The sequence below is a fragment of the Oncorhynchus tshawytscha genome, linkage group LG22 (genome assembly GCF_018296145.1).
Source record: "Oncorhynchus tshawytscha isolate Ot180627B linkage group LG22, Otsh_v2.0, whole genome shotgun sequence".
NCBI classification, from domain to species: domain Eukaryota; kingdom Metazoa; phylum Chordata; class Actinopteri; order Salmoniformes; family Salmonidae; genus Oncorhynchus; species Oncorhynchus tshawytscha.
In genome coordinates this window covers 3,090,923-3,104,168 of record NC_056450.1, presented here as the reverse complement: position 1 = coordinate 3,104,168, position 13,246 = coordinate 3,090,923, and the positions used below count along the sequence as shown (strand labels likewise).

Genomic DNA, 13,246 nt, shown 5'->3' with positions numbered 1-13,246 from the left:
CACTCACACACTCCTAGAATATGTTATACAACATAAGCAAATCCAATGCAAGTTATTCTCTTTCTTTCCCTCTCACCAGCACACGTGTACACACATAGCACAAACATACCACATGCGGGTGTGCATGCATGGATGTCTCATGGTAGGGTGGGATATGCAAAATGGGTCATGTTTGGGCACTTTCTGACCACTTCTAACATGGACAAACATGTATAGAAGGTTTTGTTTGCACCACAACAGAATCTCCCATAAGTGTTCAATAGGGTTGAGATCTGGTGACTGACATGTTGTTGTCATGCTCATCAAACCATTCAGTAACCACTCGTGCTGTATGGATGGAGGCATTATCATCCTATGGGGGGGGGCATAGCCTGGTAGCCAAAATAATGGTCTGCCCAGAATTTTTATACGTGACCCTAAGCATGATGGGACGTTAATTGCTTAATTAATTCAGGAACCACACCTGTGTGGAAGCACCTGCTTTCAATATAATTTGTCCCTCGTTTATTTAAGTGTTACCCTTATTTTGTCAGTTACCTGGAGGTTTCCCTGAGAGTTGTGCAAGGTTGGCAGAACCTTATTCAAAAGGATTCACAGCTGTAATGGCCACCAAGTATTAACTCTGAGGTGTGAGGACATACACAATCAATCCATCCACATTTTGTATTTCTTAGTCATTTGGACAATTTTCTATAATTTTTCTGTCACTTTGAAAATGTGGAGTAGGTTATGTAGATCAGCAGGGAAAAAATACAATTTGATCCCTTTTTAGATTTAATTGCATGGCAGCAAAATGTGAAGACTGTGCAAGGGGTGTGTAGACTTTCACTAGTGACTGTATGTACTGTATGTATGTAACCAATTCCCTCAGCTGACTTCAACAGTGGGACGGTGTTCTTTTTCACCAGTACCATTATTTTATTATTAGCACCCTAACTAGCAGAGGCTTAATGCATGTGATAAGCCAGTCCAAGGCCAGTCACACAATACTATACTGCGTCTTACTATAGCCATGCATATCGGGGATGATACACTCGCACACGTGTAGAAACAAATACGTGTAAGTAACTGTAGTGGATGTGAAAGTCGGCCATAGCATAACACACAAAAAACATGTGAAAGCACACGCACACACAAACTCGCTGTCTCTCAGCCAAATGGGTAAAGCCGTCACAGAGTGGCTGTCATGTTGCTGTCCTAATATGGTCTTGGCCACGTTCCTACACAAGCTGATTTCACTGAGCACTGCAAATAGACAGGGAGAGGGGGAGGGAAGGAGAGAGGGAGACACCTGATTGGCCACATTGGGTTTACACTTCAGCGTTCTTCTCTCACCTTGTTTAAAAAGCCCTTCAGCACGCTGGCGGCCTTCACCGACAGAGACCTTGGGATGCGAATGGGCTTTTCGAGAATAACTGTTTGGGGAAGACAGAGAAAAAGAATGATTGAGAAAGAGAGAGGGTAAGACAATCCTGCGAAGGGAGGGAGGCAAACAATTGGTGATTCACCATTCGGCCTGCCTGTGGGTCCCAGTGCCTGCTGCGTACGAGCGAGTGGGCGGAAGAGAGAAGAGGAGGAAGGATGAGGGGGCACTGTTCTGTGACTGTGTCAGTCGTGTGCAGCCTTGAGACGAATGGCACTCACAATATTGGATCAACAGCCTGGACATTAAGAACACATGTGATGTAGTACAGCACGTTCGGTTTTTTGCAGCAGGAAACAGTTTGGTAGTATTGTGTAGAGCCTCATCTTGTGTTGGTTAGTTGAACTCACTGCCACTCTGGGTATGTCCCAATAATATCTCCTTCCTCCTGAGGTGTGCACATGTTCACTCCTCCCCACATTAAAAGCATTGGAATGGTGAAGGCCTGGGCTAGATGAAATTTCTTAAACCAGTCATTTCATGTTAAATCCATAAAGGCAAGTGAACAAGTGCATACTTCGGGAGAAAGGAGAGGTTATTGGGACGCACTCTGTCGGGTCAAGTCAATCCATGAATGACCTCAAATCCCCTCTCCCCCAGCAACACAACAAAACAGATAGATATTTCTGATTGATTCCTCATCAACAAACATTGCATGTCTAGGAGCAGACGAGGCGGACGCAAAGCCTCTCTGATGAACAGATTACAGACAGAAGAGTAGTGTTGTTTATCCTCTTCTTCCTAAATGCCCCCAGCCGGACGGCCCGCTCTGTTGTGTTTGTTTACACTGAGTCCTAATGGAATGTTAACTGGATCCGTCACTGGCTGCATCTCAAATGGCTAGGGCTCTGTTCAAAAGTAGTGCACTATGTAGGGAATAGGGTGCCATTTGGGATGCAACCTCTGGTGGGGTTAAGGAGCTTGGCCTAGGGCCAGGGTTAGGAACACTGATGGTGGCATGTGTCTAGTGGTCGCCAGAAGGAAGGGTTGGGGAGTGGTATAGTATGGCAGAGCGTAGCATAGTATATAGACGGAAAGCCAAGCAGACCGAAGGAAAAGGCAAACAGACAGACAAGCGGACAGACTGACAGTTAGTACAACCCGTTCCATGACATTCTCATTTGGTTACAACCTAATTGTCATGGAATTTTGGATACCACCATGCCAACCCCGAACTCTGTCTGCATGTCTATGGTTCTGTGGTCTGGCATGTGTGCCAGGGTTTCCCAGGGTGAGGTTGGCACAGGTCAGGCTTGTGGCATAAGGCTAGCCCTCCCCTACAGAGAGAGGGGCTGGTTTCCGCTAGCGAGGTGGCATCAAAGAGACATGCTGGTTGCCCTGTGGGGGCGTGAGGAGGACCAAAAGGCTGGCAGATGCCCGTTCCAATGCCCAGACTGCCATGGGTGGGCATGGTGGAGACAGACTGGGGGAGAGGTATGGAGGAATGTTCGCTACTGCAGGGTATGGGGGGTTGTAGTACAGGATAGCACATACAAATATAATTACTGGAACGGACATCCCATTCAATCAATTCTATTTCTATGGTATAATACATTTAAGGTCATACAGTTGTCTCTCCAGTGGTCTTGCCTTTCCAGATAGCTCTAGCTGTCCAAATGTCTCATACTTATTTTTAGTGTAGAAATCTTTATCGGTTTTAACACAAAATACATAAAACATATTGAGTGACGTGTGATGTGTTTGTGTGCTGTCTTATAGGGTTTTGGGAGCACCAAAATGCTTTTAGTGCTCCATTATATAGATATAAAAAGTTAGACATATATAGGAATATTAAGTACTACTATCCTGGATAATCATGCCCTTGAGTGGAGGAGTGAGTAGCCAATGTGTGGAGAGCATTTGTTTTTGTTTTTGACACAAAATGGCCACCCGGTGGCTGCTACACATTGCGTAGTAGTAGGGAATGTCACACTTAACAATGTCAAACACTTTGAGACATTAGTTGCGTTTGGATACTCATACTAACCGCACTAACCGTACTATTTGTGACGCGAATTGAGTATATAGTATGCTTATTGGTCATAGTATGGATATAGTTAATATGCCAAATGTTCCCGGTAGTTGTACAAAATATGAAGTATACACGCAGAGGACACTATTTCCGTACTTTAGGGCCCATAATGCAATTCTTCAGGAAATGGGTGTGGCTTCACATTGTTTCAAGATTTGAAGAAAATGGTGGAACATATGCAGTCGAAGTACAACGAGAGCAGATACAAATTCATTGCTTTAAATAATTATGACGAATGTTAAGAAAATGTTGAGCAATGTAATAAAGGAATGACTTTTCAAATAAGTTACCTTACACTGGCTGATAGTTTGTTAGCTACGCTGTCCTTACAAACCACATAGCATATCATTACAGCAGTATGTACCGGTATGTTAGCTATCTACATAACATTAGTAGTTATACATCAAACTTGCCAGTATATTAACTATATAGGATATCTAGCTAACTACCCAACGTTTGTTGACTTGATTATTCCCATCATTCTTAGCTTAGCTAAATGGTATAGTCGTTGTGCGTTCTCAATGGACATTCGGGTGTTTCGTAAATTCGCTCTGGCTCTACTCTGATTTCAGAGCACTCTCGTCCGAGTGTACCAGATCGCAGAATAATGAATTTACGAGCACTCAATGTCTGCTGTCAGTAAACGTCGGCAAAAAAGCGTAATTAAATTGTTGCCAGCAGCCTAGTTAAAGTCACCAACGCTCTAGATAACAAGAAAACTGCCTAACCAGCTCTGCTAGGGCGAGTAAAATGGTCAGAGAGGTCTCATTTGTGTCTGGAAGTTGCTAGCTAGCAAGCTAGCCAATGTTAGCTGGGTGCTTGACTGCCGTTGTAAGGTCAGAACGCTCAAATCAACCCTACTCCTCGGCCCGAGCATCCAGTGTATGCTCCGAGAGCGAAACGCTCTGAATTTACAATCTGACAATGCTCTGAATTTACGAGTTCACTCTGGCACTCCAGATTGAATTGAAGAACACACCCGAAGCCGTAAAATGTCTAACTAGTCATTTGTTATGCTAACTACCTAGCAAGAGGTTGCATAGCAACAGCATCAACTTCCAGTAGACAGGCTAACAGCTAGTATGCTCAACTGAAAGCATACTGTTCATTTACAGTATACTAACATTAACTAATCGTATATAGTATGTAGTATATAGTATGTTAGTATGGGTATTCGAACACAGCTATTGAAGTAGAGGGATATCTCACCTTGGAAGAGGTACTCCTCTGTGTTCATGTCAGGATTGTCGGTGATGATGTCGAAAGGGGACCTCCCGGCCATCATCTCAAACATGAGCACACCTAACGCCCACCAGTCTACACTGAACCCTGGAGAGAGAGAGACACAGACAACATCGGCCATCTTGGTTAGATTCAGCAATAGTATGGTAATGACAGCGATATGTTCATTATTTTTTCCCACATATTTTGTATTTATTTGAAGTGGTCGTTTTTTTACAATAACTCCTAAATAGCCAATTCCCAGAGCTGAGGTTCTCCCCATTCCCTCCATGTATGTGTTTGTTGATGGGAGGGACTCACCGTAGTCTTCCCCTCTGAGGATCTCAGGGGCTATGTAGTTGGGGGTTCCACAGAATGTACTGGTGGTGTCTCCTGGTCTTATGCCCTCCTAATAGGGGGAAGGAGGCAGAAGGAGAGAGATAAATAAGGGGGAGAGAGAGAGAAATGAGGGGGAGAGAGAAGGGGGGAAAGAGTGGAGAAGATGGAGAGATGGAGAGAAAGAAAGAGAGCCAGAGAAAGACAAGTGAAAGAGCGTGAGACATTCAATGTCTAGTGTATTGATCCACTTCTACATAATGAATGGGAAGTCAAAAGTAAGCAACATAGTAGCAGTACTATAACAGTATACAGTAGGTCTGTGCATGGGTCTCACCTTGCACATCCCGTAGTCTGTCAGCTTGATGTGTCCCTCGTGATCCAAGAGGACGTTGTCCAGTTTCAAATCTCGGTAGAGGATTCCCTTTTCATGCAGGAAATTCAGAGCGATACAAATTTCAGCAGCATAGAATCTGAAAGAAAAGAAGAAGATTTATTCAGGCATGCTTATCCTCGTTCAGAGAATTCCCGGCACCCTGACTCGGTGACACAGTTTGTCCAACTTACAGTTCCATTCGGACCTTCGCACAATGTAGAAAACATCCTGAGGCCCACATACAGTATATGGTATTATGTATATTACACAGGAAGGAGTTTCTAACGAAAAGGTGATTTCTTTTCAATATTTACATTCTCCACCTCACAACTGAAGCCCACATACAGTATATGGTATTATGTACAGTGCCTTGCGAAAGTATTCGGCCCCCTTGAACTTTGCGACCTTTTGCCACATTTCAGGCTTCAAACAAAGATATAAAACTATTTTTTTGTGAAGAATCAACAACAAGTGGGACACAATCATGAAGTGGAACAACATTTATTGGATATTTCAAACTTTTTTAACAAATCAAAAACTGAAAAATTGGGCGTGCAAAATTATTCAGCCCCATTATGTTAATACTTTGTAGCGCCACTTTTTGCTTTCTATTCCGCAACAAAGCCTCCTTCACTCACGCCGCCAAACTTACCCTCGTAAAACTGACTATCCTACCAATCCTCGACTTCGGCGATGTCATCTACAAAATTGCTTCCAACACTCTACTCAGCAAACTGGATGCAGTTTATCACAGTGCCATCCGTTTTGTCACTAAAGCACCTTATACCACCCACCACTGCGACTTGTATGCTCTAGTCGGCTGGCCCTCGCTACATATTCGTCGCCAGACCCACTGGCTCCAGGTCATCTACAAGTCCATGCGAGGTAAAGCTCCGCCTTATCTCAGTTCACTGGTCACGATGGCAACACCAATCCGTAGCACGCGCTCCAGCAGGTGTATCTCACTGATCATCCCTAAAGCCAACACCTCATTTGGCCGCCTTTCGTTCCAGTTCTCTGCTGCCTGTGACTGGAACGAATTGCAAAAATCGCTGAAGTTGGAGACTTTTATCTCCCTCACCAACTTCAAACATCTGCTATCTGAGCAGCTAACCGATCGCTGCAGCTGTACATAGTCTATCGGTAAATAGCCCACCCATTTTTACCTACCTCATCCCCATACTGTTTTTATTTATTTACTTTTCTGCTCTTTTGCACACCAATATCTCTACCTGTACATGACCATCTGATCATTTATCACTCCAGTGTTAATCTGCAAAATTGTAATTATTCGCCTAGCTACTCATGCCTTTTCACACAATGTATATAGACTCCCTTTTTTTTCTACTGTGTTATTGACTTGTTAATTGTTTACTCCATGTGTAACTCTGTGTTGTCTGTTCACACTGCTATGCTTTATCTTGGCCAGGTCGCAGTTGCAAATGAGAACTTGTTCTCAACTAGCCTACCTGGTTAAATAAAGGTGAAATTAAAAAAATTTAAAAAATTAACAAATAAACAGATAAGTTTAGAGGTTAAAGGAAATGGCAGAGAGCCATGATTGAGGGTTCTATCCATATGCTTTTGAAGTATCAGAGGAGCAGGAGGATGTTGCTGGTTTACCTTGCATGTTCTTCTGGTAGTTTCCGTTGCCGTTGCATATGAAACATCAGATCCCCTCCGTTGACGTACTCGATCACGAGAAATAACCTACAATCAGAAGAAATGGGAGAGGAGAAGGCATTGGTAAACAATCAGTCTTGGAGTTTGAATGCAGCCTGAGTGGCCCTCTTACCAAGATTGCCATTTTCCAAAACAATAGCTAGTATTATCATCATTGGCCAACTGAAGGCTGCATGTCAAATTGAATGCCCATTATCTGGCTAAATATGATTTTAAAGTTCTTCGTTAAAAAAACAAACATTTTTTACCTTGGTGAACATTTGGTTTCACTTTAAGTCATGGTTCATGGTCTTATGGTAAAGGCTCTCATAGCCTACCTCTAATTGACTACAACTATACATTTCTTTACTTACAATGAGAAGTCTGTCATTGAATGTGTCACTTTTCCCAGAAGCCACAGCTCCATAGTTTCTTACTTCACATAATGAATGGTGAGCAATTCAGTTGCCTAGTTCCAAGGCCAGTGGAACAATTGTAGAGAAATGGATTCATTTCACCTCTATTTAGCCTAAGTATAAGTCATTCAGAACTCATTCTCTGTCTGCCTCTTACCGGCTCTCTGTCTGAAAGCAGGAGTGAAGGCCCACTAAGAACGGATTGGTAGACGCCTGCTCAAACACGTGCTTCTCTGTCTGCACCCAGTCAATGTCCTGTAAGGGAAACACACAAAGAGAGAGACAGAGAAAAAGACAAAAACATTAGCAACAATTTTGTCATGTCCATAATCATCGTGGACGAGCTGCTCAACAAACAAACAGACCGAGATGCATGATGCCATGTACGACAGCCTTTGTAAACATACTGTATACAGTATTAGCATCCTTTCATGTCCATGTGCTGTCAAATCAGTTCCCCAGAGGAAGAAGTAGTGGAACATTAAGACACAAAGCAGCCATTTTCTTTTCTCATTGCAATGGTACAATACAAGAAGGTTCTCTTCTCTAAGCCACTTTTTATTCAACCCACTGGATTTTTACTCTATTGGTATTAACCCTTTAGATTCGACTACATTTAATAAACAAGGAAAGACAGAGTACATTTACTAGTAAATTGATCCAAGTTAGATCAGGACGTAGGTAGGTGTCGCCCTAATGATGACCTAAACGGTCTTCTTTCAGATAAAAATAGAAGGCATAACAGAAAGCCTAACACTTAAGTCATGGAAAATACAGTCTGCTCCATAAGTATTGGAATCCTTGATAAAGATGAGAAAAAAAGACAGTAGAAAAGATATAATACAAATACTGAGCTATATTGTATGCTCCAAAATTTTGGGAAATTATATATATTTTTATACTAATACTCAGAGAAAGTACAAAAAAATGTAAAATATGGGAGTCAAAATGATTGGCAACCCTGTTTCCAATACTCTAGCACCCTCCACTTGCGAGGATAGCGACAGTGAGCATTTTTCTAAAATGTTATATGAGAACACGTTGGGAGGAGTCTTACACCATCCTCCTTCCAGAATCTTTCCAGATCCTTCGTCTGCACTTATGGACTGCCCTCTTCAATTCAGAGATGGCCATTGCAAAATGTTGATTTTGTGGTCATTTAATAATTTCTTTGTATATTTTGATGTGTGCTTGGGGTTATTGTATTGCTAGAATATCCACTTGTGGCCAAGTGCCATCCTCCTGGCAGAGGCAATGAATTAAGGGCATGGAAAATATGGGATAAATAAGTATCTCAAAGACAAACAAATTAAGAAATATACACCTTTCAGTGTCTACATGGTACATCATTCATTTGAAGTTATTACTCAGTAGTAATACTGGACTATGATCTAATGCAGAGGGGAAACCAAGAGGCACAATCACAAATAAGAGCACTAGTTAGAGAAATAGGCACCTTATTTTCTCTTACTCTGACAAATGAAGGAGTAAAAATAGGCAAACAACACATGCATAAACATCACACTAAACACTGCATTTAAAGGAAACCATTTCCAACCCCATAATGACCACCTAGATGTAACGTGTAAAATGAGGAGCTCCACTCTAAGCTTCACAAACAACTCAGTAACCTGTTGTAGTGTAGACTAAGTCATACCCTATGCACAATAAATCTTTCTCTCACACAAACACACGTTCACACACAGAAAGCTTTAGAAATCAGAGAACTTTCATTTCCGAGCCCAAGCCAGAGTTGACAGACAGTGAGCAGATTACAGAGCTCTGCCTGCGATTGCGCCAGGAAGACAAACATCTGTTGCTTTTTCCAGGCCGTGAACTTATACTCCTTCTGACTAAAGTCTTTGGATGGGTGGTTCTCTGCACTCTCTATCCATCTCTATGACTTTATGCCTGTTGTTTACAAACCCCCTATCTACTCATAGAAGTAGACAATTAAATAATTCACTAATATAAAACGGAGATAGCCCTCAGTGGTTCTGGCATCGTCACAGAAGCGATCAATAGCAATTGTTGATCAGTGTGCCCTCTATCCATCTCTATGGATCAATGGCAAAGATCAGAGGTTTGCCCTCTAGGTTATATAGCTATAAGAATAGCAACCTGTCTGGCTTTAGCTAGGCAGATATTTTTCTGCTAATTTCTAAAAGCCTGGCTTTGGCTACCCTGGCTGGTAGCCTTGGCTGCCCTGAGAGGGACAGAGACAGTATGCCAAGCTGAGGGGTTGACTAGGCCAAACCGAGGCTAAATACCCATTCAGTTCATCATCAGGCCTCAAACATGGCCAGGACTGACCCCTTTAAACATGTAAACACTCCCCTTGGTCTTTCTGGATTCGCAATTCAATGGCTCAGACATGAGACGTATGTGGAAGGGTATACAGGAAATCACGGACTACAAGAAGAAAACCAGCCACATCACGGACACCGACGTCACGCTTCCAGACAAACTAAACACTTTCTTTGCCCGCTTTGAGGATAATACAGTGCCAAAGTCGCGGCCCGCTAGGAAGGACTGCGCCCCCTCCCCTTCTCCTTCTCTGTGGCCAACGTGAGTAAAACATTTAAACGTGTTAAAGGCTGCTGGCCCAGACGGCACCCTAGCTGCGTCCTCAGAGCATGCGCAGACCAGCTTGCTGTATAAGGACATATTTAATCACTCCATATCCCAGTCTGTTGTCCCCACATGCTTCAAGATGGCTACTATTGTTCCTGTACCCAAGAAGGCAAAGATAACTGAACTAAATGACTACTGCCCCGTAGCACTCACTTCTGTCATCATGAAGTGCTTTGAGAGACTAGTCAAGGATCATATCCCCTCCACCTTAGCGGCCACTTCAGTTTGCATACCGCCCCAACAGGTCCACAGACCACCCGAGCCACTGCCTATTCACACCACTACCCTCCAGAAGGCGAGGTCAGTACTGGTGCATCAAAGCTGGGACAAAGAGACTGAAAAACAGATTCTATCTCAAGGCCATCAGACTGCTAAACAGCAATCACTAACTAAGAGAGGCTGCTGCTTACACTGAGACCCAATCACTGACCACTTTAATAAATGGATCACTAATCACTTTAAATAATGGCACTTCAATAATGTTTACATATCTTACTTCACTCATATCACATGTATATACTGTATTTTATACCATCTATTGCACCTTGCCGCTCGGCCATCTGTCATCCACGTACTTATATGTACATATTCTCATTCACCCCTTTAGATTTGTGTGTATTAGGTAGTTGCTGGGAAAATGTTTAGATTACTTGTTAGATATTACTGCACTGTCGTAACTAGAAGCACAAGCATTTTGCTACAATCGCATTAACATCTATGTGACCAATAAAATGTGATTTGATTTATGTCTCTCATCCCCTGAAATTGACTTCTGCTTCTGTTCTGGGATTGATTTGCACTTTTTGCACCAAAGTACGTTCATCTCTAGGAGACAGAATGCGTCTCCTTCCTGAGCGGTATGACGGTTGCGTGGTCCCATGGTTTTTATACTTGTGTACTATTGTTTGTACAGATGAACGTGGTACCTTCAGGCGTTTGGAAATTGCTCTCAAGGATGAACCAGACTTGTGTAGGTCTACAATTTTTTTCTGAGGTCTTGGCTGATTTCTTTTGATTTTCCCATGATGTCAAGCAAAGAAGCACTAAGTTTGAAGGTAGGCCTTGAATACATCCACAGGTACATCTCCAATTAGCCTATCAGAAGCTTCTAAAGCCATGACATTCTCTGGAATTTTTCAAGCTGTTTAAAGGCACAAGTCCACTGAAATTGTGATACAGTGAATTATAAGTGAAACAATTGTTGGAAAATGTGTGGAATGGTTGAACAACGAGTTTTAATTACTCCAAACCAAGTGTATGTAAACTTCCTGCTTCAACTGTAGATGTTAGCATCTTCCAGAGATTTCTGTAAGTCTTTAGCTGACACTAGGTTTCTTCTTAACCTCATTGAGCATTCTGCGCTGTGCTCTTGCAGTCATCTTTGCAGGACGGCCACTCCTAGGGAGAGTAGCAACTGTGCTGAAATTTTGTCTTAACGTACTGTTGTAACCCTTTCCAGCTTCATGCAAGGCAACAATTCGTAATCTTAGGTCTTCTGAGATCTATTTTGTTCGAAATTTTGTGAGTGTTTATGGGCAGGGCAGCTCTAACCAAAATCTCAAATCTCGTCTCATTGCTTCGACTCCAGGTTAGTTGACTCCTGACTCCAATTAGCTTTTGGAGAAGTCATTAGCCTAGGGGTTCACATACTTTTCACAACCTACAATGTGAATGCTTAAATGATGTATTCAATATAGACAAGAAAAATACAATAATTTGTGTGTTATTAGTTTAAGAACACTGTATTTGTCTATTGTTGTGACTTAGAGATCAGATCAAATGTTATGTCAAATTTATGCAGAAATCCAGGTCATTTCAAAGGCTTCACATACTTTTTCTTGCCACTATATGCATGAATGCATTTATACATGTATAGAATCTATAATATACAGTGTGATATCCACTAAAAACATTGAGAGAGATCTACAACGAGAGATCTACAACGAGAGATCTACAACGAGAGATCTACAACGAGAGATCTACAACGAGAGATCTACAACGAGAGATCTACAACGAGAGATCTACAAAGCGAGATCTACAAAGAGAGATCTACAAAGAGAGATCTACAAAGAGAGATCTACAAAGAGAGATCTACAAAGAGAGATCTACAAAGAGAGATCTACAAAGCTCTGAACGGCCATACTATGCAAGATAAGCAGGGAGCGGGAGAAATGTAACCACTGTAAAAGTTAAAATATCGATGTATAATCTCGGATTGCCCCTTTAACAGTATGTTGAGTGGCAATAGAAGGAATGGTCCTTTCCACGTGGGTCATTTTGGCAATGTTGTTACATCCATCTCTTAGTTGTCCATTGAAATGTGAAGACCTCAGAGCTCAATGATTACATTACTATCATCAGAGGACAATCAATCCAAAATGTCTATCCTCTCCCGCTGTAGTAGTTCTGTCATTAACCTGGTGTGTTATGTCTAATAGCAATACCATATCCCCACCTAGAGGTGGAAACTATAACATCTCTCAATTACTCTCGTCTCTACCCATCTTTCTCTCTTCCCGCTCTACTCCTTTACCTCTTTCCCCCCTCATTTCATCTCCCCATCTTCCTATCCTTTCATACCGCACCATTTCCTCCTTACTTTAATGACTTCTTTCACCCCGTCTCTCTCCCTTTCATCACCCTTCTGTTTACTCATCCCTACTTCACTCCTCATCTTTTTTTCTGTCCTTTTCCGCCCCAATATCCTCTCGTCTTCCTATTTCACCACTGCACGTCCATTGACTTCTCCCTGCCTGCTCTACAGATCCATCTCTCTGCCTCCCTTTTCCTCCTCTCCCCGTTTCTCTCTCCCTTCCCCTCTTTCCCTCCCTCTCCTCCTCCTCCCTCTCACCTCATCGTCGTGCACCAGTTCCTTCTTGACCACCTTCATGGCGTATATCTGTTCGTTCTTCTTGAGTCGCACCAGCAGCACCTTGGCGTAGCTGCCACGGCCGATCACCCGGATCAGGTCGAAGTCCCCCAAGCCCAACGCCAGCCCCTGGGAGATCTTGATGCCTTCGATCCCATCTACCACCGCTTTGATATCCTGTAAAGGAGGTTTGGATGGGAGAGAAACATTATGAAAGAGACATAGTGAGCTCAAAAGTATTTGGCCAGTGATCATTTTGTTGTTGTTTAGGCTCTGT

The 13,246-nt window shown here is 42.6% G+C and overlaps 1 protein-coding gene across 3 annotated transcripts in view; it reads right to left on the bottom strand.

The window, feature by feature from the left end:
- LOC112233897 (protein kinase C zeta type-like) overlaps window positions 1-13,246 on the bottom strand; it is a 151,640-nt gene that overhangs the window by 36,502 nt on the left and 101,892 nt on the right. For all 3 annotated transcript variants that reach the window (XM_024401800.2, XM_024401802.2, XM_024401801.2), the window contains 7 exons: window positions 12,952-13,146; window positions 7,624-7,721; window positions 7,012-7,098; window positions 5,350-5,485; window positions 4,998-5,085; window positions 4,665-4,784; window positions 1,336-1,415 (listed from right to left, as the gene is read on the bottom strand). In XM_024401800.2, the coding sequence (XP_024257568.1) occupies window positions 1,336-1,415; window positions 4,665-4,784; window positions 4,998-5,085; window positions 5,350-5,485; window positions 7,012-7,098; window positions 7,624-7,721; window positions 12,952-13,146 (804 nt within the window). The remainder of the gene's footprint in view (window positions 1-1,335; window positions 1,416-4,664; window positions 4,785-4,997; window positions 5,086-5,349; window positions 5,486-7,011; window positions 7,099-7,623; window positions 7,722-12,951; window positions 13,147-13,246) is intronic.